The 24,946-nt window shown below is 39.4% G+C and overlaps 1 protein-coding gene across 2 annotated transcripts in view; it reads right to left on the reverse strand.

The window, feature by feature from the left end:
- Window positions 1-24,946, reverse strand: part of DNAH8 (dynein axonemal heavy chain 8) — a 328,991-nt gene that overhangs the window by 258,980 nt on the left and 45,065 nt on the right. For both annotated transcript variants that reach the window (XM_055571493.1, XM_055571494.1), the window contains exons 13-18: window positions 23,857-23,976; window positions 21,897-22,032; window positions 18,563-18,750; window positions 12,952-13,032; window positions 12,436-12,552; window positions 11,512-11,631 (exon numbers count right to left, since the gene is read on the reverse strand). In XM_055571493.1, coding sequence (XP_055427468.1) covers window positions 11,512-11,631; window positions 12,436-12,552; window positions 12,952-13,032; window positions 18,563-18,750; window positions 21,897-22,032; window positions 23,857-23,976 — 762 coding nt within the window. The remainder of the gene's footprint in view (window positions 1-11,511; window positions 11,632-12,435; window positions 12,553-12,951; window positions 13,033-18,562; window positions 18,751-21,896; window positions 22,033-23,856; window positions 23,977-24,946) is intronic.

Here is a 24,946-nt window from a genome sequence, read left to right on the forward strand (position 1 = left end):
TTAAGTCTCAAGCAAGGAAAAGGAGGAGAAAGAATAAAAATTCAAAGTTGTTTTGTTTTTTGGCCATGCCATGAAGCGTACAGGATCTTAGTTCCCTGATCAGGAATGGAACCTGTGCCCCCTGCAGTGGAAGCATAGAGTCTTAACCACTGGACTGCCAGGGGAGTGCCAAATTCAAAGTTTTTTTACCTTACCTGATCCAATCACTCATCGAGATCTACAGTCACATTTATATGAATAAAAAGAAAGAAGCCTGAAGACATGAGAGAGATAAAGATGTCACAAGTTGAAAGTGAGAAATGGTTTTAAAAAACGACAATCCAAAGTGTTGTTTTGAGATTCAAATCAGACAAGGTTTTTAACTGAGCATCGTGTCGTATGCCAGGCATCAATTTAAGAGCTTTATGTGTATGAACTCATTTAATTAAACAACAACCTCTTGGGATAGGTAACATTATTGTCCCCATTTCACAGATGAGAAAACTGAGTCTCGGAAAGAATAAAAAATTTGCCCAACGTCACACAGTTGGTGGTAAGAATAGGGGTTTGAAACCAGCTTTGTGTGATTCTAAAAGTCTGTGCTTTTTGCCTTTTGAATCTTTCTAATAACAAATACTTTAGGAAGAAATTGAGAACTAGTTAAATCCAGAAAAGAAAACTGGCTTATAAAACTGAACAAGCCTTTTGACATACACCGTCCATGAATTTTAGAAAAGAGAAAAGTAAATGGTAGCAGCCAACTTAGCCCTTTAAAATCACTTTTGCGAAGGAGCCTGAGCCTATCTATGCAAATTCTCTCCAGACACGCTTTGGAAGATCCCATAGTTTCCTTGCACAGCTCTCAGGCATTCCTCTTTTGGCTACTAGATTGAGAGAGCAAGGCTTCTAAGCTTGTCCCCTAGATTTATACCACCTCACCTGTATTTGAAACCATCTTCATCTTTTCTCAGTCTCAGATATTCCTCCTCTTACTAAAAGACAATCTCCCTTCCCTTCTATCCCCACCAACTCTTCAGACCTCATTCCTCCATTCATTCACTCCATCCTTTCTAATTTATTCAACACATTATTAAACTTTGGAATGCAATGGAGGCTGAGAGCCACTTCAGTCCAGCAGGGAAAACAAGTGTTAAGCAAGTGGACACAATTCCAGCTGATCACAGAAGAAGGGACACACCTGATTATATACACACATCCTCTACTTGCTTTGAAATCCCCTAAGGAGACACAAGAGACTCAGGTTTGATCCCTGGGTCGGGAAGATCCCCTGGAGGAGGAAATGAAAACCCATTCCAGTATTCTTACCTGGAAGTCCCATGGACAGAGGAGCCTGGTGGGCTACAGTCCATGGGGTTGCAAGGGAGTCGGACACAACTGAGCGCACACACACACACACACACACACACACATGTACAAGGAAGGAACCATACTACTAAACATGACAGATTAAACACATGTTTATTTTGGCACTCCCCTGGAAACCTCTACAAAATAACATAAAATCATCTTTTATGTTAAAAAAGCATGCTCACAAGAATAAATGAAGATGCCATAAAATTCCTCTGTATGTTTTCAATACCATATAATAATGAAATTAATGGTATTTGACAATTGGTGCTAGTACAAATGAATATCCACTTGCAAAATAATGAAACTGGATCCTTACACCATACACAAAAACTAACTCAAAATGAAGCACAGATCTAAATTACAGCAAAAACCATAAAACTCTCAAAAGAAAACATAAGCATGTATCTTCATGATCTTGGAAAAGGCAAAGTTTTCTTTGATATTTGACACCAAAGCAGAGCAGCAACAACAGAAACAGATGAAATGGACATCATCAAAATTTGAAACTTTGTGGCTTCAAAGGATACCATCAAGAAAGTGAAAAGACAACCCACAGAATGGGAGAAAAAATTTGCAATCTGATAAGGGACTAGTATTCAGAACATACAAATAACTATTACAACTAAAAACTAAAAAGTCAGATAACCCAATTTTACAATGAACAAAGGATTTGAATCAGTTCAGTTCAGTCACTCAGTAGTGTCCAACTCTTTGCGACCCCATGAATTGCAGCATGCCAGGCCTCCCTGTCCATCACCAACTCCCAGAGTTCACCCAAACTCATGTCCATCGAGTCAGTGATGCCATTCACCCATCTCATCCTATGTCATCCCCTTCTTCTCCTGCCCCCAATCCCTCCCAGCATCAGACTCTTTTCCAATAAGTCAATTATTCGCATGAGGTGGCCAAAGTATTGGAGTTTCAGCTTTAGCATCAATCCTTCCAATGAACACCCAGGACTGATGTCCTTTAGAATGGACTGGTTGGATCTCCTTGCAGTCCAAGGGACTCTCAAGAGTCTTCTCCAACACCACAGTTCAAAAGCATCAATTCTTTGGCACTCAGCTTTCTTCACAGTCCAACTCTCATATCCATACATGACCATTGGAAAAACCATAGACTTGACTAGATGGACCTTTGTTGGCAAAGTAATGTCTCTGTTTTTGAATATGCTATCTAGGTTGGTCGTAACTTTCCTTCCAAGGATTAAGCATCTTTTAATTTCATGGCTGCAATCACTATCTGCAGTGACTCTGGAGCCCCCAAAAATAAAGTCTGACACTGTTTCCACTGTTTCCCCATCTATTTCCCATGAAGTGATGGGACCAGGTGCCATGATCTTAGTTTTCTGAATGTTGAATAGACATTTCTAATACCACTTCATACCTACTAAGAAGGCAATAATCAAGAAGATGGATAATAAGTGTTGGCAAGGGTGTAGAGAAACTGGAACCCTCACGTACTGCTGGTGGAAATGTTAAATAAGGCAGCCAGTTTGGAAAAGTCTGACTGTTCTTCAAAAGGTTGAACATGTACTTAACACATAACCTAACAATTCCACTCCTAAATATATGCCCAAGAGAAATGAAAATATGTCCCTGCAAAAACTTGTACATTTATGTTCACAGCAGCATTATTCATAAAGGCCAAAAAGTGAGAATCCAAATGTCCATTAACTGATGAATGGATAACTAAAACATGGTCCACCCACACAACGCACTATGATTCAGCAGTAAAAAGAAATGTAGTACTGATACATGGGACAATATGAATGAACACTGAGCTAAGTCAAAAAAGCCAGTCACAATATACCATATTCCATATGATTCCTTTTGTAAGAAATGTCTATAGTAGACAAATCTATGGGGACAGAAAGCAAATTTGTGGTGGCCTAGGGCTGGGAGGGTTGAGAAAAAATTATAATGACTGCTAATGAGCATGGGATTTCTTTGGGGGAGATGAACTGTCCTAAAATTGACTGTGGCGACAGCTGCACGGTTCTGTCGCTGTGTTAAAACCACCGAATTGTACACTTGTTTTCCGGCTGCGCCACATAGCTTACCAGATCTTAGTTCCCCAACCAGGGATCAAACTCATGCTTCCTGCAGTGGGAAGCACAGAGTCCTAACCACTGGATCGCCAGGCAGTTCCTGAATTGTACACTTTAAATGGGTGAATTATATTTCAATAAATTTGTCAAAAAACAATAGCTAGTGCCAGAAATAACTGGAAGAAGGAATTGAGGGGAATGGAGCAGGGAAAAGAGAAGTGGGAGAGTGAAGGCAGCTTGAGTGAACATTTGTAGAAGTTTAGTTGTGAATAAGAAGTGAAGGAGATGTGAGACCATTTTTTGTTTGCTGGCAAGAAAAGAGGGAGAACATATTTGACTACTAGGGGGTGGAGTCCCCTAGAGAGGACAAAGCTGAAGATCTAGAAGAAGGAAGACTGGCGGAGGTAGGCTGCTAAGAACAAGAAGGCGTGGACTCCAGAGCCCACGAGTAGGACCTCAATTATGAAAAGAGGTGAGAACTTTCTCCACGGAACCAGAAGGAAGGAACAGTTGGATGCAGAAGTCAGCAATGCACCAAGAGCTCTGGGATGGTGCAAACTATTTACATGACTTTAATTCCAGAAACTACAAATAATCCCTGTAACTCCATGAAATCCAGCTTGGGGGACAATCCAGGTGCAGGCTATTCTCTGTTTGCCTCCTGCAACCCATTCCTAGCTCTTCTCTGCTCTGCCCTGTGCAGAGGGAAGCTGCCTCCTGGGGTTCCCTGATTCTCTGACTTCCGGCTGGGTTTGACCCAGTGGGACGTACCAGCAGAAAATAGGAGGGCGGGAGAGGAGGGTGCCTCCCACCCCCTCCTTGGCAGAGGAGGGTAGGGCTGCATCTCTGGTAGAGGCTGTGTCTCTTCACAAATTCAGTTCCTATGGGATGAGCCCCTCCACGTAGTTCCAGTTCTCACTGGACTCTGAAAGCACTCTTTCCTCCTTTGGTGCCTTCAGCCCCCACGGTGCTGATGACTTTCACCCTTGAGACTCCTGGAGTGTCTCACCTTGCTGGGCCCTGCACTGATACCATCCCAAACACAATAATCCAGCCCCATCCTAGTTCCTGAACCCTGATCAAAGAACTCACATATGATTCTTGCTATGAATTTGGGCTTCCCTGGTGGCTCAGAGGATAAAGCGTCTGCCTGCAATGCAGGAGACCCAGGTTCGACCCCTGGATTGGGAAGATCCCTTGGAGAAGGAAATGGGAACCCACTCCAATACTCTTGCCTGGAAAATCCCATGGACAGAGGAGCCTGGTGGGCTACAGTCCCTGGGGTCGCAAAGAGTCCGACACGACTGAGCAACGTCAATTTCACTTTATGAATTAGGTCACCTCAGATAACCATGACAGCTCATACTGCCAAGAAAGCCAGGAGTAAGAAACTTAGATGTACACATTCCATTGCAAAGAAACTTCCTGTCTCAGTTGGCGACCAGTGGCACAGCTATCCTCTTTAACAAGTGGCAAAATAATGCCATGAGATAACAGACTACAAAAACTGCCTCCATGTGATGTCACTAGCAGTTGGGTAGTACCCAACTTTGCGAAATGCCTCACAAAGCAAGGCATCTTTTCCTGATAAGGACCATATCTCTACATGAGAAGAACAGCTAGTCCTTGAAGATTAATAAGACCATTCCCACAGCTGAGTGAAGAACAGACTGCAGTACCAAGGAGCATGCCAGGGATGAAATGGAAGGCAGTCAAACTGATTTTGTGAGCAGCTTTCTATTTTTAAAAATTGAGATATAATTCATATAACACAAACTGACCCTTGTAAAGTACACAGTTCATTGATTTTTAGTATACTCACAAAGCTGGGGAGCCATCACTGACATCTGATTCCAGAATATTTTCATCATCCCCAAAAGAATCCCCCTATAGCCATTAGCAGTCACTCCCCATCACTCTGGCAACCACTAATCTACTTTCTGTCTCTATGGGGCCAGGTTGATTTTGTGGATAGAATTTTTAATACCCTTTCATCTATTTTCCTGTGTTCTCCTATCTTAACTTGGATCATAATATTGCCCTGATTTCTGATTCCATTTGTATATCTAACAATATACAGATATGTTGATCATGGTCCAGCAAGGAAATACATGCCACTACAGCTATTTTAACAGACAGAATGAGAGAATTCAAATATTTTAAAAATTGGTAAAACAACTTTTAAAGGATCAAAAGGGCAAAAAGGAACACAGAGGTCACAGAAAGTAACTGCAGGAAGCAGCTCCCATCCTCGGGCATGGAGGAGCCCAGGGAGGAGGGTGAAATTATTGGAACCTGGTACCGGGAGGTGAGGGAGATGCTCAGCTAGCGGGGCTGCCTCAGAAGCTCAGAGAGGGGCCTCTTGATGTTGGTATATCTGAGAGACACATGAGGCTGATTCTGGAAAGGCCAGAAAAAGCAAGGGCCTGGGACTAACAACCACTGCCAGGGTAATGGTGTCAGCAACAGAAGGCAATACAAGAAACAGCAAGCCTGTTTTCTCCTCCAGCCTCCTTCTATTACCTATACTGCAAGCTTAAAAGGGAGCCAACTGGCCAAGGATAAAGGTAATTTGCAGAATCCCAGCCCCAACATCATAGAGTAGAAGGACTAATTGGAGCTAACAGAAGATAGCTTTTAAATAATTAACAAAATCTGTCCTATAACCACATCCTTATCTTAGATGTCCCAAGATAAGGAATACTTGCCATTACTGTAAATAGGCCCTGGTTCCCAATACGGTCTGAAACCACTGGTTAGGCAAAATAACCTCGCACCCACCCCCAGATCAACATTATGTATGCCATGTTTCCAAAACTGATTTCTCTCCGAAGTGTTATCCAATGTGCTTTGTCATTACAAATCTCATTCTGTCTTCACTGTAATGGTCTACCTAAGTGACAGGCTTGTGTGAAGGCAGCCCATGTGTTACTTGATCTTGGCTCCCTCTAGGACACGTGACTGGGGCACAATGATTGACAAACATGCTCTTCCAAGTTTCACCTCCTGTATCTTGACTGGGGCCACCCACGTAACCACCACATTCATGCTTGGTCACCCTTTATCCTCATCTCTCTTGTTTGGGTGATCTGCTTCTCCTTCTATGCACATGAAAGTCCCGTGTTTCTATGTTCAAAGAAAATTTTCTTTGGTAGTGTGAATTTCACCCAACTGAGAAGAGGACAGTGTCAGAACAGTTATATGCACACACCAATAGAAATGATTTTCATTGTCAAGAGCACAAAATGAAAAAAATTAATGGAGAAATGTCCCTGCTCCTTTGTACGCTGTTAGTTTATAAGTAAGACCTGGTATGAAGTACGTGGGCTTCCCTGGTAGCTCAGCTGGTAAAGAATCTGCCTGCAATGCAAGAGACCCTGGTTTGATTCCTGGGTCAGGAAGATCCCCTGGAGAAGGAAATGGCAACCCATCCCAGTATTCTTGGGCTTCCCTGGTATCTCAGATGGTAAAGAATCTGCCTGCAAAGTGGGAGACCTGGGTTCAATCCCTGGGTTAGGAAGATCCCCTGGAGAAAGGAACAGCTACCCACTCCAGTATTCTCGCCTGAAGAATTCCATGGAGAGAGGAGCTTGGCAGGCTACAGTCCATGGGGTCACAAAGAGTCAGACACAACTGAGTGACTTTCACTTTCATAATCAGATTTCAGGATGAGTGAGAAGGCAATGACAAGCTGTTACCCCCTCATCCCCAGGCAGGAAACAGGAGACTTCTTTGGAAACTTTAATTGCTGGAAAAAGACCTATACAACATTTGAAGGAATCTCCCTCTAAAATAACATGGAGCCCAGGAATAGAGCAGACTCTATTTGCCAACCCAAGAAACACCACCCAAGGTATATTAGGGATGCAGAAATAATACTATAAAAACAGGTGAAAGTTAAAAATGAGTGCCACTCCTAGCACCTAGGGTGTGATCTCCAAATATCATTTTCCACCAGTAACACTGAAGGGCTAGATGGAAAATTGAGTTATCCCAGATTTGGGGCAGGAAATGTACAAGATGAACCTAAGATTTCCAGTGGTTCCAGGAAGCAAGAAATCTTTCAAAGACTACAACACTCATATCAAAAACACAGATGCCTGCCTGAAGAATTCCACTGGACAAAGATGATAAAATTTAAATAGAAAAAAGAATAATGACTTCCATGGACTGAATCCCTCAAATACATAATAATCCATATATTCATAATGATCTTCAAATAATTTAAACTACAATGAGTATTTTAGAAGTTGCCAGTGAGCCAATTCATTATTTTGAAAACTGGTATATAAAAGGAAAACTGAAGCACTAAACTTGAATTTTCTATACATCGTTCCGTAGTAACCAACCAATTAATGAAGGAAATTTCTTCTTTATAGAGGTATTTTATCCATAAATGCTAAAGTCAGAAAATCAACATTTTGCAATCTCTAGGCAACAATAATGGCTCTAGGCAATAATAACCAAAGATTGCTAAACTCTTCAGGGGAAAAGTTGGTGGGAAACTTTATAATGATGGATAAAGCTGACTGTATTTGAGCCCATTAATTAATCTTAAAATCACAAAAAGGGAAACAACAATAAAATGTGCCTCCTGATGTGAAGCAATAGGAAGTACACAGTGAACTATTCTGTCAGGAAAAGCAAAAGCAATTGAACCTGAACTGAATCAATCCTCCAGATAATTAAAATACATAGGAAATTCAAGGAATAGAGGACTAGGTCAACATGTTAAATCACACTACTGGGACTTCTCTGGTGTTTCAGTGGCTAAGACTTCATGCTTCCAATGTAAGGGGCCCAGGTTCGATCCCTGACCAGGGAACTAGATCCCACATGCCCCAACTGAGAGTTCACATGCCGCAACTAAAGATCCTGTGAGCCACAACTCAGACCCAGTCCAGCCAAACAAAATAAATAAGTGATATATATATTTTTTTTAATTTTTAAAAATCATACTACTAGGATATGATAAGCAAAAGTCTAAAACATGGAAAATTCTATAGGACAAATGATCCCATTTCTTCAATAAATAAAGAGCATTAAAAGAAAGAAGAAGGCAAAAAAAAAAAAAAAAAACTTTGAATAGCCATTTCTCCAAAGAAATGTACAAAAGGCCAACAAACACACGAAAGATGCACAACATCAGCAATCATTAGGAAAAGGCAAATCAGAACCACAAGGAGACTTCACGTCCATTCAGATTATTATGAAAAATGTTTTAATTTTCAAAAATGAAAAATAAGAACTGTCAGCAAGCAAGTAGAGAAACTGGAACCCTTGTTGTACACTGCTAGTGGGAAAGTAAAACAGTACGGCCACCGTGAGAAATATTTGGTGATTTCTCAAAAGCTAAACATAGAATTACCATATGACCAGTAATTCCACTCTGAGTATATACCCAAAAGAATCGAAGGTAGGGCCAGATAATTACACACTAGTGCTTAATTCATAGTTAAAAGGTAGTAAGAGCCCAAATGTCCACCAACAGATGAAGGGATAAACAAAATCTGGCATATATATACCATAGAACATTTCAGATCTAAAAAGGAACCAAATTCTGATACATGCTACAATAGGATTAACCTTGAAAACATGCTAAGTGAAGTAACACAGATACAATATTGCATGATTTCACCTACATGAGATAGCTAAAATAGACAAATCCATAAACATAGAAAGCAGAATAGAGGTTACCAGGGGTTGGGTGGAGAGAAGGAAAATGGGAAGTCATTGTTTCATAGGTACAGAAGTGCTGTGTAAGATGATCAAAAAAAAATGTTCTGGAAATAGATGGTTGCAAAACACTGAATTTTACTTAATGCCACTGAACTGTACATTAAAAATGGTTAAAATTATAAAGTTTGCAGTATGTATATTTTTCTGCAATACAAATTTGCAAGCAAAGAAATGGGAGATGACAAAAAGAAATTTAAAAGATATATAAATCAAATGCAATGTGTGAACCTATTTGGTTCCTAATTCAAACACACCAACTCTAAAAAATAGTTTCTACAAAAGCTAAATATATTCATAACCTACGACTATGACTCAGCAAACTCACTTAGAAGAATACACTCACCCAAACAGGTGCTTAGGTTCACAAAAACAAAACAAAAAGCAACCACGTACAAGAGTTCTCAGTGCATATAACCAAAAGCTGTGAACTATCCAAAGGCCCCAAACAGTAGAGTAGATACATAAAGTGTAATAAACTCAGACACTACTCCTATGCAATATGACACTGAAATACTAGTCAGCAATGAATGAGGTTGAAAGAACTAGTGTCTCATGCAACTACACAGATGACTCTCACAGCCCCTGAGCAAAATAAGCCAGACATAAGGAATGTATGCGCCTTGATTTCATTTGCGTGAAGTTCAAAACAAGTGAAACTAATGTACAGTGATAGAAGCCAAAATGTTGAGGACTTTGGGGTAGAGGGTGCTTGCTGCCTGGAATGGAGCAGAAGGGATCATTTGCAATGAAGAAATGTTCTATACCTTGTGGTGGAGAAGGGTACAAGGGTACGTCATATATAAACATTCACTGAATAGTGCACTTCAGATTTGTGCACTTTGCTGTATGCACATGATATCTCAATTGAAAAAAAAAAAAAGATATGGGCCTAAAGTGAGAAGTTGAAGCTACAGCTTTTAGGGGGACTTTTTCCCCCATAAACAAACAAACAAAAAACCAAATGAGGCCTTGGATCCCTCACAAGGGTAGCAGACAGGAACTTGAGACCTACCCTTGCCCTCCCCACTACACCATCAGGCAAATCAAGGGCCACGTTCTCCAGGACAGTCAGCAATCTCATTTGAGGCTCTAGGAGAGACAGATACAGTCTCCCTTAGAAATTTACAACCACTAGCTCATCCTCACTCAAGTTTATGGCTTGAGATCACACTACCTCAAAGTTTTGAAAAAGAACTACTCAGAGACCTTGACCCATGACCACTACAATCTGGGGATGCAGGGGCTGCTCCACGCCTAAGTAGTTCTGAAGCAAGAGGCTGGCTGGCTACCCTAAGCCCAAACAGCTCAGAAAGGTGTCCTGCAAAGAGGATGCCACATTTCCATAGAAAGAGAGGGTAAGGGCGCCTGTTTCTCATGGCCAGGTTACATCCCTTGAGATGGAACCATCCTTGCTTGTCTTGAAAAGGACATTAGCAAGGTGACCTAAACCAGTAAGGAGGTGGGAAGCACAAGGCAGGCAAGAAAAGAAAAAGGGCTCAGGGTGCAAGACAAAAAGTAAGTGCTTCTGAGAAAGACTGTGTTATGTGCCAGGCCTCAAGAATGACTAGACAGGATTCCTGTCTTTTGTGCTTTTGAGCCAATGGAGGACAAGTAGGTATTCAAGTCAGTTCAGTTTAATGTGATGCTCAGGAGCTTAGGCAGGTGCCACTGCCATTGAAGGATTTAAGCTAGGGAGTTCTTACAACCGGAGGATGATGGATATGATGGGGCCAAACATGGGTGCAGAAAGACCAGTTAGATCACAACATCAAATGACACACTCGTGAGCATTAAAAGCCTGATCTGGAGTTTAGGCTTTTTGAGTATGAGCTACTCTTTCTCTTTGCTTGGCCCTTGTGATAAACCTTTGCTCAAAAGTGAAAAAAAGCATGACATAAGACAAGTGTGGTAGATATGGAAAAGAAGAGGCAATTCAAGAAGAATAGTAAGAGACAAAATCTGGCTTAGCCCTAGAAGACTGACTGGCTTTGGGGATGGGAGCAAGAGAAGGACTCTGGATGACACCCAGGTGTTCAGATGACTCAAGGACAAAGTATGTGGTAGTTAAAACCATGAGAGTAGATGATATTGCCCTGGGAGCATGCACAGAGGAAGGGCAGTGAACACCGACAGGACCCCAGGGAACTCCAGCATGAGGTGGAGGACATTCTTAGGATAATGTCTAAGGTGTGACCATGAGCTTGAGCTATTGACACCTTATAAGTCTTTGGAGCTGAAGATGTTAAAAAAAAAAAAAAAATCCAGAATGTCTAAATGCCATGAACACAGATTTCTACTTTTAGAATGCAAATTCACATTTTAGTTTATGAGTTAGCATTTCTATGACTAAAATATAACACATAAACGCATACCTCATTGAGTGTCAACATATCTTCTACTTTGGTAGCACCGGTTTCAGGCAGGGAAATTAACAATGTTTTGGCTATCTCCTTTAGAACTGCATCGATATGCATTTCACACAAGTCATTGATCTACCAACGAGAAAACATACGTCGAAGAAAACTCCTCTTTCATCTAAAAAGCACTTGAGTTATAAGCTAACCTGGAGGGCTATATCTGGAAATTTGCATCCTGAGCCAAGCGTAATTTGGTAGGAATTTTAGGAGTAAATCTTTTCTTGATGTGGAATTAAACTTTACTGAGCTGCAACGTGTGTCATAACCTCACATGCATGATCTCCTTCCAGCCCATGAATCAGTACCATCCCAGTTTTACAGCCAGAGAAACCAAGGCTCAGAGAAGTCAAGAAACCCAGAGAGGAACACAGAGCTGGTGAAAGTCGAAATATCCTACCTAGGTTTATCTGATTTTCAAGCCTCTGGGTTTCATCTGTTACACCATGCTGCCACCATAGACAGACTAGCACATCTAAAAGGTTATGCATGTTTTATGTAGAAAACATGTCAGAAATCAATAGATAGTCTCCAAGTGGGTAACTACCTCATCTAATTAACATCAGATGCATTTAAGCCCTCCATTCCACCATCTTCCACAGTCTACAACTATACCATTTTCTAAACTACACTGTGGAGCTGAACAATCATTTAAACATATTACAAGCAAGGTAATTCAGGGACAAGAACAAGGCAATTCTAAATTAAGAGGCCCCAAATCAGTTCAAGAAGTACAAAGCTTTGTTTTTTTTTTTAATGTAATGATGTCCTTTTAGTTAAAAGTCACTTAAATAGACTTAAATAGCTTTCATAGGTTAATCACACTATTACCTATAGCCTGAGTATTAATGCATGTAGTTTTTAAAAATGTATCTCTCATACCTTCTTTAAGAGTTGGTTGAACATACCCAAAACTGAGTCAACTTCCTGAAAAAAGCTTTCTAGTGTTAAAGATGACCATGTCAATATTGTGAGCCCTTGTCTTAACACAGCTTCCACCTAGAAAAAGAAAAAAGAAATGGTTTCCCTTATTAAAAAGGAGCATCTGCATTCATAAAAAGGCTGCCTTTTATTACCTGGAAATATTATGGGTTGTATTTCCTTAATTCTATTTCCCCTCCATTATGCCTAGTAAAGGTGACTTTTTGTTTTTAATCATCTTTGGCTGTCCATGAAGCAATCGCGGATTCTTAGAAAGTGCTCATTATTTAGATTTATTTGTTTTTCAAAGGCAACAAAACCTAGACAAGAAATCATTCTGCAGGGAAAATAGAGCTATAAAGTTGAACTAGAAAGAGGGTCTTGCCAAGAATAGATGTTCTAGAATCCATAATCTATAGAACTGGAATCTAATTTTAAACGACAGGGAAATCAATATAAACCATCAACATCACCAACCTTTTTCATTTTAGGGGTCATCAGATTGACAAACACAGGAGGCACTTCCTGACATAAATCATCATAATGTTGCAGGAGACCCTGTTAAAAGTCAAAATGGCATGTTTTACTTTGATTTATTTTAAAGCAACAGTCACATTTTGATTCATACCTAGAAGGTTTCATTTTACCCATTTCCTCATGGCCCTGAAAAATGGAGGCTGATTATTTGTACTAATTTGCTGTACTTTCCTTTCACCTGTAAATTAACTGAGCATCCCCTTTAAACAGTAAGTCATGGGAGCTTCCTAGATTTACATTTCTAATAACTATTATTTAATTGTCTTTTTAAATGCATGCAATTTTAAATGGTTCAGACAATTATCTTTTCCTTAAGTCTGTCATTACACATTTTCACCCCTTCTGCTGCCTGTTTTCTGATATATTGCAGCTTACTTATTCCTGAAGCCACATTTGTTTTCTTGAATCAAAATAAACGTCTATACAAAGCGTAAATACTTTTAGATGTTTTTTAGAGAAAGAACCATGATGATCAACTTTTGATCATTTTGTAACTTATTGCACTGTGTAATGGGAGATGTGGTTTCAGGCTAATTCTTCCCCAAATTAATAATATTAAACTGTTTCAATGTTTACTTAATAGTTTCAAAGTGATTAATTCCCTTCCTCCTTTCTCTTACTTGTAGTTGAACTTTTAGGTACACTTTACACTTGGCAAAGGACTCTGACTTTCCTAGTATCATTCAATACTAACTAAAATCCTGCAAGATTCAGTGCATGTGACATTAACCTCAATTTATAACAGTATTTTTACATTCAGTCCTGTAAAGTCATAACTAACCAGTATGAAAACCTAGGGCTTTTGATGATGAAGCCAAAGTTTCTACAATGCCTGAGGGGGCATTCTGAGGGTGGGTGTGTGTGTGTGTATTTTGGTAAAAGCTACAATTATGAAACTCCTAGAGCAAAGCACATGCATAAATCTTTGTAACCTTGGATTAGGCAAAGATTTCTTAGAAATGACACTAAAATTACATGGGACAAAAGATAAAATACATATGTTGGATTTCATCAAAATTTTAAAAAGTTTGTGCTCCAAAGGATAGTATCAAGAAAACAAAAAGACAACCCAGAGAATAGGAGAAAACAGACATTCTGCCAAAGACCTACAAATCACCAACATGCACACAAAAACATCCTCAACATCAACAGCCATGAAGATATGCAAGTCAAAACCATATGGAAATACTACTTCACATCCAAATGATGTTCAAATGAAGAAGACAGTAACAAATGTTGGCAAGGATGTGGAAAAATGGAACCATCATACACTGTTTGTGAGAACATAAAATAAAGCAGCCTTTTTGGAAAACAAAGCATGTCAGTTACTCAAAAGGTTAAACATAGAGTTATGAACTTACTAAAACCCAGCAATTTAACTCCTAGGTTATATTCCTAAGAGGATGAAAACATATCTACACAAAAACTTGTATACACATATTCACAGCAGCATCACTCATGATGCAAAAATATAGAAACAACACAAATGTCTATCAACTGACGACTGGATGCCTAAAATGTGGTATAACCACACAATGGAATATTATTTAGCCATTGGCTTCCCTCATAGCTCAGTTGGTAAAAAATCCACCTGCAATGCAGGAGACCCCAGTTCAATTCCTGGTTTGGGAAGATCCCCTGGAGAATGGAAAAGCTACTCACTCCAGTATCCTGGCCTGGAGAATTCCATTGACTGTACAGTCCATGGGGTTGCAAAGAGTCAGACATGACTGAGTAACTTTCTCACTCACACACTCAAAAATGAGTACTGATCCATGGGAAAATATGAATGAACTCTGAAAATATTGTGTTAGGTTAAAAAAGTGAATCACAAACCATCATATATTAAATTATTCCATTTGTATAAATGCCCAGGGTAGGCAAATCCAAGTGATTGCCAGGGGAAGATGTGACGAGAGTTGAGGGGAAAATGGGGAATGACTGCTAACAGATATGGAGTTTCTTTTGGGAATGATGAAAATATTCTAAAATTGATAATGATTATGGTTGTATAACTTTGTGAATATACTAAAACCATTAAACTGTACACTTAAAATGGATAAATTGTGTGGTATGTGAATTATATCTCAATAAACCTGTTTTTCTAAACTGGTTTTGAGAATATCTATTCTAATACTCTGATCTTTTTGGTTGTTCCTCCATTTTACTCCATAATATTGAGATTCATTTTCCATTCATGTCATTTTACAGTCATTAATTCATATCTTACTAGTATCCTTAATTGAACATATTATAAAATATAATGCACTTAATCTATAAAATTATAATATTAATAGTGTTTTAAACTTGCTATTCATCACTGTCATTATCCAGAAATCTACATCTGACTTCTGATAATCACTTTTTGTTTTTTGATAATCCTTTCACTTTTTTCCTTTCTGTTTGCATGTCAGTATTTTAATGCCCTTGAGAATCACAACAGAACAGAATACAGTCCAGAAATAAACCCGTGCATATACGGTCGATTCACTTACAAAGAACCAAGAACACACTAAGAAGTCAAAAGAATTCAGTGGTGAGAGGACAGTCTCTTCGGCAAACAATATTGGGAAAACTGGGCAGTCACATTAAAAAGAATAAAACTGGACTACCATCTTATACCGCACCCAAAAATTAACCATTAAATTTAAGACCTGAAGCCATAAAACTCCTAGAAGTAAACATAGTGGGTAATGAGATACCACCTCATATCTATCGATAAAAGATAAATAACTGGTGAGGATGTGGAGAGTAAGGAACCTTCAGACACTGTTGGTAAAAGCTAAATTGTGCAATTATCAAAAACAGTTTCCTTACAAAACTAAAGTAGAACTACCATCAGTTCAGTTCAGTCGCTCAGTCGTGTCCGACTCTTTGGTACCCCATGGACTGCAGCACGCCAGGCCTCCCTGTCCATCACCAACTCCTGAGTTTACTCAAACTCATGTCCACTGAGTCAGTGATGCCTACCATAAGACCTAGCAATTCCACTTTGGGATTTTCATCCAAAGAATATGAAAACACTAATTTGAAAATATATATGCACTCCAATGTTCATTGCAACATTATTCACAACAGCCAAAACATGGAAACAACTTTCCATCAAAGGGTGAATGGATAAAGAGGTGGCATATATACAATGGAATACTATTCAACCATGAGAGAGAAGGACATCTTGCCATTTGTGACAACATGGATGGACCTCAAGGGCACTGCGCTAAGTGAAATAAGTCAGAGAGGAGAAGACAAATACTGTATAATATCACTTACATGTGTTATCTAAGACATGCAAACTCATAAAAAGAGTAGCAAAGTAGTTGTCAGGAGTAGGGGAAACAGGAAGCTATTGCTAACAGGGTGCAAACCTTCAGCTATAAGATTGACAAGGTCTGAGGACCTGAAGTACAGCATAGTGACGGTTGATAACACGTCATACAATCAAACTACCGCACAACTGCACTCATCTCACAGGCTAGCAAAGCAATGCTCGAAATTCTCCAAGCCAGGCTTCAATAGTACATGAAGCATGAACTTCCAGATGTTCAAGCCGGATTTAGAAAAGGCAGAGGAACCAGAGATCAAATTGCCAACATTCGTTGGATCATAGAAAAAGAAAGAGGATTCCAGGAAAACATCTACTTCTACTTTATTGATTATGCCAAAGCCTTTGACTGTGTAGATCACAACAAACTGTGGAAAATTCTTCAAGAGATGGGAATACCAGACCACCACACCTGTCTCCTGAGAAATCTGCATTCCAGTCAAGAAGCAACAGTCAGAACCAGACACGGAACAACAGACTGGTTCCAAATTTGGAAAGTGAGTACATCAAGGCTGTATATTGTCACCCTACTTATTTAACTTCTATGCAAAATACATCATAAGAAATCCCGGGCTGGATGAAGCACAAGCTGGAATCAAGATTGCCAGGAGAAATATCAATAACCTTAGGTACACAGATGACACCACCCTTATGGCAGAAAGCTAAGAGGAATTAAAGAGCCTCTTGATGAAAGTGAAAGAGGAGAGTGAAAAAGTTGGCTTAAAACTCAACATTCAAAAAACTAAGATCATGGCATCTGGTACCATCACTTCATGGCAAATAGATGGGGAGGCAATGGAAACAGTGAGAGACTTTATTTTCTTTGGCTCCAAAATCACTAAAGATGTGACTGCAGTCATGAAATTAAAAGATGCTTGCTCTTTGAAAGAAAAGCTATGACCAACCTAGACAGCATATTAAAAAGCAGAGATGTTACCTTGCCAACAAAGATCCATCTAGTCAAAGATATGGTTTTTCCATTAGTCATGTATGGATGTAAGAGTTGGACTATAAAAAAAAACAAAACCAAGTGCAAAAAATTGATGCTTTTGAACCGTGGTGTTGGAGAAGACTCCTGAGAGTCCCTTGGACTGCAAGGAGATCCAACCAGTCCATCCTAAAGGAAATCAGTCCTGAATATTCATTGGAAGGACTGATGCTAAAGCTGAAACTCCAATACTTTGGCCACCTGATGTGAAGAACTATCTCATTTGAAAAGACCCTGATGATGGGAAAGATTGAAGGCAGGAGAGACAGGGATGACAGAGGATGAGATGGTTGGATGGCATCGCCGACTCAATGGACATGAGTTTGAGCAGGCTCCGGGAGTTGGTGATGGACAGGGGGCCTGGCGTGCTGCAGTCCATGGGGTTGCAAAGAGTCAGACACGACTGAGCAACTAAACTGGAGAGAGTAGAATTTAAATGTTTTCAGCAATGTGTGTGTGTGTTTATATATTATATATATATATATAAATATATATAATGATGGATATGTTAGTTAACTGACTAAATGGAAGGAATCCTTTTATAATATGGGCTTCTGGCTTCCTAGTGGCTCAGACGGTGAAGAATCTGCCTGTAAGTCGGGATACCTAGGTCGATCCCTGGGTCAGGAAGATCCCTGGAGAAGGGAATGGCAATCCACTCCTGCATTCTTGCCTGGACAGAGGAACCTGGCAAGCTACAGTCCATGGAGTCACAAACAGCTGGACACAACTGAGTGACTAATACATTCTACAACATATTTTCATAACATATATGTATATCAAATCATCATGACCTACACTTTATCTAACAATTTTATTTGTCATCTGTCCCCCAATAAATCTGAAAAAATTTAAAAAGAATCAACATAATAACAAATTTCTCCTCAATGCAGCATCAGCGCAACTGCAAAAATGTCTTTTTTTTCTAAAAAAAAAAAAAAAATATATATATATATTTAAAAACCTCTTTCAAATTAGAAAGTAGGGAAATTCCCTTGTGGTCCAGTGGTTAAGAATCCACCTTGCAATGCAGGACATGCAAGTTCACTCCCTGGCTTGGGAACTAGGATCCCACATGCCATGGAGCATCTAGGCCCAAGTGCCACAACCACTGAGCCCTCAAGCCACAACTTGAGCATCCATGTACCACAGCGAAAGATCCCATGTGCCCCAACTAAGACCCAACGCATCCTAATAAATAAATATTTTTTAAAAAGAAAAGAAAATAGAATCCATCTTACCTGCAGGTACAATTTATCTCCTTTCAATTTACTTTCCAATTTTAGCAATCTCTTTGCCTGTTCTGGTACATCCAGCTTCATTTTTATCATGCACTTAGTTTCCCGAACAACTTCCAAAATTTTGGGGTCAAAATTAACCAGCAACTTTCCTGTTTCTGGATGTCGCACAAAAAGTGTGGCTTGCAAAGCTATAAATAAACAATTGCTGACATGACTTACTCTAGACTTCTGCTTCCAGTCCTGTTTATATGACTGTCTTCCCCACTGAACCACTGGCTTCTTAAGGACAGAATGGTAGTTTTGGCTGTCAAGTGCTAAGGCACAGTATCTGACACACTGTCAGTGCTCAAAACTTAGATAAATGAATGCAGAGTGTCTGTAAACCATAAAATCAGATCCAGAGACATAAATATGAACCAAGAATGCTTAGCCTTTGTGCTATGAACTGTAATACAGTACTTTTCTGAGTGGATCTAAGAGGGCTGTGATGCAGTGTTAGTTTATTTTTACAGATTGTGATTTAACCTCTGGGAGAGAGAATTGAAAGATGTGCCCAAGTACAAAATATGACACACCTCATAGAGTTCAAACTCTTTTCTATACCTAATACTAAATTGGCTTCTCAAATTTAAGAAGGTTTATCTGACTTAAATCGATAACTAGGTTCAGTATCAGTAAGAAATATTTATTAAACACCATTGAGTTGTGAACTCCTAGAATGCAAAGAATTTTTTTTTAGCCTACATCCAAATTACTACATGAACATCAGTCATATAATAGGCACTCTCAGATATGCTTTTTATTAAGAAGTTAAATACATAATCCCAAACTGTTCATGTTGAATGGCCTTCAACCATTTGTTATCCTAACGTGAATTGCTTTTAGAGGCATCATAATAACGCAGTTGTAAACTAGCATGTGCTAGCTTCAGCTGCATCTTATACGAGCACTGCTAATGTGAGAATTTCACACGTATCTTCCAAGCCTCAAATTACTTCAGAGAATATGGCTGCATCAAATTTCTAGTAAAACAAAATAGACTGTATATCCCTTTGAAGTTAGTTGACTTCTACTCAACAAAATGAGTTTTGATGTGATTATTAACAATGATGGTTTCATGAGGATTTCAACTAAAAACCAGTTCATTTGGAATCTTTTAAAACTTTGGCTGGAAATCATTTATCTTCCCAAGTAAATGCCAAGATAATCTTAGGACATTCATGTAATGAAATCTATCTTCCTTAAGGCAAAGCTGAGCTTTCTTGAAAGGACAAAGTGGTCAGTAAGACCACTAAGAATAATGATAGCCAGGAAGGCAACTCTGGGACTAAGTGAACCTTCTATGTGAATCATCACTGGAGAAACTCTATAGAGCAAATGAGGAGACCAATACTAGGTCTCCAATTATTATCCCAAGTTCCTAAACAGTTAAATATAGTTACATCAACATAACAAGAGGTCTGTCAGAGTAATTCACTTCCACAAGCCTGTGTTCACATGAAAGGCAAGTCTGGGGACTTCCATGGTAGTCCAGTGGCTAAGACTCCATGCTCCCAATGCAGGGGCTCTCTCCCTGGTCAGGGAACTAGATCCCACATGCTGCAACTAAGACCTGGCCCAGCCAAATAAATAATTTTTTTTTTAAAAGAAAGGCAAATTTGAATCCTGGCCCTGCCACTTCCCAGCTCTGTGATCTCAGGAAAATCACTTAACTTCTGGCACCTCAGTTTCTTCATCTGTAAAATGACAATAAGAATAACAGCTCAGAGAACTGCCATGAGAATTAATGGGGGTTGAATATATAAGGTGTGTTTTGTTAGCTATGACTGCTATTTAAAGGACACAAAGATGAAACAGACACGGAGAGTGTTGCTAGAATGTGTAGGGGAGATAAGACAGATCTATAAAGCCACAAACGTCATGATAAAGTGTGTGGAGGCCTCTGGAGGAAGAAGACATTATTATCTGCCAGGAAGAATAAGGAAAGGCTTTATGGACCAGGGGACTGTTGAACTTGTCAGTGTGCAGATAAAAGGAAAAGCCGACAGAACAACAACAACAACAACAAAATAGAGAAATGCATCGTATTGTATAAGCAAAACAATACACGCTCCATATTTCGATTGCTAAAAATTCTCTTTGATCTTTTCCATAATGTAAATTTTAACCTTCTTTTAAAGTTTGAGACCATTGCTCCATTAGCAGGCTTTCATTAGGATCCATAGGATCTTATCATATGCATTACCCTGAAACAGCTGGGTCGATAGAAGTGGTATATTAAAGGCTTAACGAGGTGCCAGTTGAGAAGATACTCTAGAGGGTTGAAATCTTATCCTTCAGGATGCAGTCATGCAGTGGATCAATGACCTATATATAGTGCTGTGAGTTTGGAACCAAGAGGCAGAACTAGGAGTGGCCCCTCTCACCATCACTCCCAGGGACCCAAACTGTGAATCTGTGCTTCCCACCCCTGCAATTCTGTGCTCTCCTGAAGTGGAGATCCCTGGCATGAGAGGGAGACACCCTCCCACCACGGGACAGAGTCAGGGTTCCGCCAGGGTTATGGATAAGAGATTAAGGTTGATATGGGACAAAGTAGGAACCTGAACTGACCAACTGAGCCCACACAATGATAACAACATCCCAGATGATGGGAGCGTGGGTGGATGATGGCTTAAAACCATCCATCTCCTACATCACTTAACTGCCCAATACCCTGGCACCCCTCACAGGTACTTAGACACAACCCTAATATTCTTTATTTACTGGAGATCAAAATTTAAGTTAAATTCAGTTATAGAAGGAAAGGGAGGGGGGAGGAAGAGAGGAGGGGAAAAAAGAAGGGAGAGAAGAAGCGAGGAAGCACGGGAGGGAGGGAGAAAGGAAGGAACAATGGAAGAAAGGATGGGTGGAAGGAAGGACAGATGGAAGGAAGGAACGATTGAAGGAAGGATAGAGTGAGGACAGCAAGCTGCGATTCTTTCTCCCCTGACTGAGACTGAGATTTGAATCTACAGTGTGATAAAATTGATTTAAAAAAAAAGCTTCTCAAACCTATGGAGAAATAAAGAGCTTTGATATTGACTTTTAAATACTGTTTTTCAGGGGAAACTTATATTCTGCATATACCAATTTTAAGGTCATGACAATTTCTGCTTATAAAATCAGAATATTACTAACTGTAAAGAAATAAATAATTGTATCAGCCCCAAATCTAAATTTAACCATCATACAGTTATATTAAAAAAGACATAAAAGTTCTCCAGAACCACAAACTCATTCAAAGCCAGCTAACACTCCCTCCTCTGCAGGGCCACCGCAGTCTTCCACATACCGTACTGTAACTGGGAGATCTCTCTGATCCAGGCTGTGTGATAGACCACCTCGAATTCCACCAGAACATAGGAAATTTTATTATACTGACGGATGACAGCTTTGCCTTCTGCGCTTGACAAAATTTCCGAGTTTTTCTGTTTTTTTAAGGGAAGAAAAATGATTTATTTTAAAAAGTCTGCTGTCTGCTTTCTATTCAAACCATAAAGCTGTTTATATTTCAAATAACAATGCTACTCATTTAGATTTTGCCTCAGAAAAAGATCAGAGACGAGGAAGGTCAGACAAGCTAGAGAAGGAAGCAGAGAAACATAAACGGTAAAAAGCAGAAACTGAGAAAGAAAATAGGATTTATAAAGCAAGGTATCTAGTCTTACAGCTGGCCGCAGGCACTAGGGCCTCCACCTCCAATTCTGTTTCATCCCCACTTTTCTGGCAAGATACAATGAACTGATTTTCCTAGAACTGTGAGTATCAGGGCAAATTCTTAAATTACAGCATCAAAAAAAAAAAAAAAAAAGGAAATGGATATTCCCTCCCTCCCTCCTTCCTTCCCTTCTTCCCTCTCTCTCTCTCTCTCCCCCTCCCTCCTTCCCCACCAATTTTTTTAAAAAGAAGTAAATATATATCAAAGAACATAAACAAGATTTTTTATGTAAAAATTGAACATTCTTTTTTTATTGTTTTCATTCACACGTATCAAAAACAGGGCAATCTCTGCTCTGTCACTAGAAAGTCAATAAACAACTGAGTACCCATCCTGGCTTCTTGTCTAAGGCCAGCATTTTGTTTTATTTATTTTTTTTTTTTAATATTTGCAACCCCATGGACTGCAGCACGGCAGGCTTCCCTGTCCATCACCAACTTCCAGAGCCTACTGTTTTTTTTAATATTTTTTAATATTGAGGACAGTAAAACAAATTATATCAGCCAAACAAAAACAACAAAAACTTAATATTTAATAATGCTCAAATAATAAAATCACTTGCAAGACTATTATATTTTGTTCTCTACTTAGGCACAAGACACAACACCAGGCAAACCAACTTTGCTTTGCTACACCATCTCTTTAAAACACAAAGCAAGAAAAGGAAAACCAAAACAAACAAACAAAACGAGATGACAAACTGGCAATTTCAGAATCCCAACAAGGCTTAAGACTACCCTGGTGTTTTTCAGAAATCTAATCGTCTTAAGAACACAGAGGATGAATGTACTCTATTACACCTGCTCTTGGCCTCAGTCCTACACAGAGGAATATATTCTGAGCACATACTCACCTCCACTGAAGGCGAGAGGAGAAGGGGACAATAGAGGATGAGATGGTTGGATGGCATCACCGACGGACGTGAGTTTGAGTAGGCTCTGGAAGTTGGTAATGGACAGGGAAGCCTGCCGTGCTGCAGTCCATGGGGTCGCAAAGAGTCGGACAGGACTGAGCGTCTGAACTGAACTGAACTGAATGTGTATCAGTGACCTATCCATCCACACATAGACTTAAGTTTCAGTACCAGGCCTGTGCGCTATCATTTTCAAAACAATTATTTTACAAAAGCCTTTATAAAGTGTCCTGTATGATTAAAGGTCATACATTTCTAAGATTAACCTTCTGACAGATTAGCTGTAATTAATCAGGCTTATCTACCAAACATGAAAGGAATTGGCTTATTCTCTCTCAAGCATATTTGCAAACTAAATTTTCTTTGCCTGGTAAAAGAATTAGCTCTAGTTACTCTACTGGAAACAAATGCTCTAGTATAAAATATATTTCTTGTATTAAAAACCACCACAAGGGACTTCCCCAGCAGTCAAGTGGTTAAGACTCCATGCTTCCAAGGCAGGGAGCACCAGTTCAATCCCTAGTAGGGGAATTAAGATCCCACATGCTTCAGGGCATGCCAAAAAAAGAAAAACTAAACCCACCATGATCCACAAACTGTAAATTTTAACTATTGGCTTACGAAGAAATAGTTGATAGGCTCACTTATCCGGCGATACAGCTGCCTCACCCAGAGGATCTTTCCTGCTATAGGGGGCATGTTGCGAGCAAGAGGGGGGTCATCTTTTTGAGAATGATAAAGCTGTAATTAAAGGTCTGGCATTAATGTTTGAAATTCAATACAGAGGAAAAGGTAAAACAAATATATGGCTATATTTTTATTGATGTATTACAATTATTGACATGTTTTATAAATAAGAGGTTGTCAAAAAGTATGTACTCTAGCCCTATCAACCCAAGGCTCAAAAACTATGATGATTACAATACATGACACTTGATTCTCTTTTAACCCTTACTTCCCATTACATGCATACATTTTTTCTGCCTTTTATCCCTAATCCTAAAGATATACTCAAAAGTGGGAACACACAGCTGTATTATATCTGTCATAATATTCTCCAGAGACCATATTTTTTTTACAGGTTATATACATATATTTTAATTTTACAGAGTGACAGAAGAAGAGGGATAAGAATCCAAGAATTAACTACCTTTTACTTTTACTTCTCTGTTCCTTGGCCCCATTAATTGTACTGCTAATTTCACATTTCCAAGTAAATTCCTATTCCAATGCTGTGTTATCTAATTCAGGATCACAAACTATGATAAAAGCCTTCCCAATTGTTTTTTTTCCCCCCCCCTATTTTTATTTTTTTTATTTTTTTTTTTTAATTTTATTTTATTTTTAAACTTTACATAATTGTATTAGTTTTGCCAAATATCAAAATGAATCCGCCACAGGTATACATGTGTTCCCCATCCTGAACCCTCCTCCCTCCTCCCTCCCCATTCCATCCCTCTGGGTCGTCCCAGTGCACCAGCCCCAAGCATCCAGTATCATGCATCGAACTTTAGATATTTTTCTAAATTTTTACAATGTTGTGTTGGCTTCTGCCATAAAAATGATATTGATGAACCTGTTTGCAGGGAAGGAATGGAGACACAGATGAAGACTGGACTTGAGGGAGAGGGAGAGAGTGGGACGAATGGAGAAAGTAGCATCAACACATACACACTATCAGCTGGTAAGAAGCTGCTGTGTAGCACAGAGA

This window comes from Bubalus kerabau, chromosome 3, assembly GCF_029407905.1.
Source record: "Bubalus kerabau isolate K-KA32 ecotype Philippines breed swamp buffalo chromosome 3, PCC_UOA_SB_1v2, whole genome shotgun sequence".
Taxonomy (NCBI): Eukaryota; Metazoa; Chordata; class Mammalia; order Artiodactyla; family Bovidae; genus Bubalus; species Bubalus kerabau.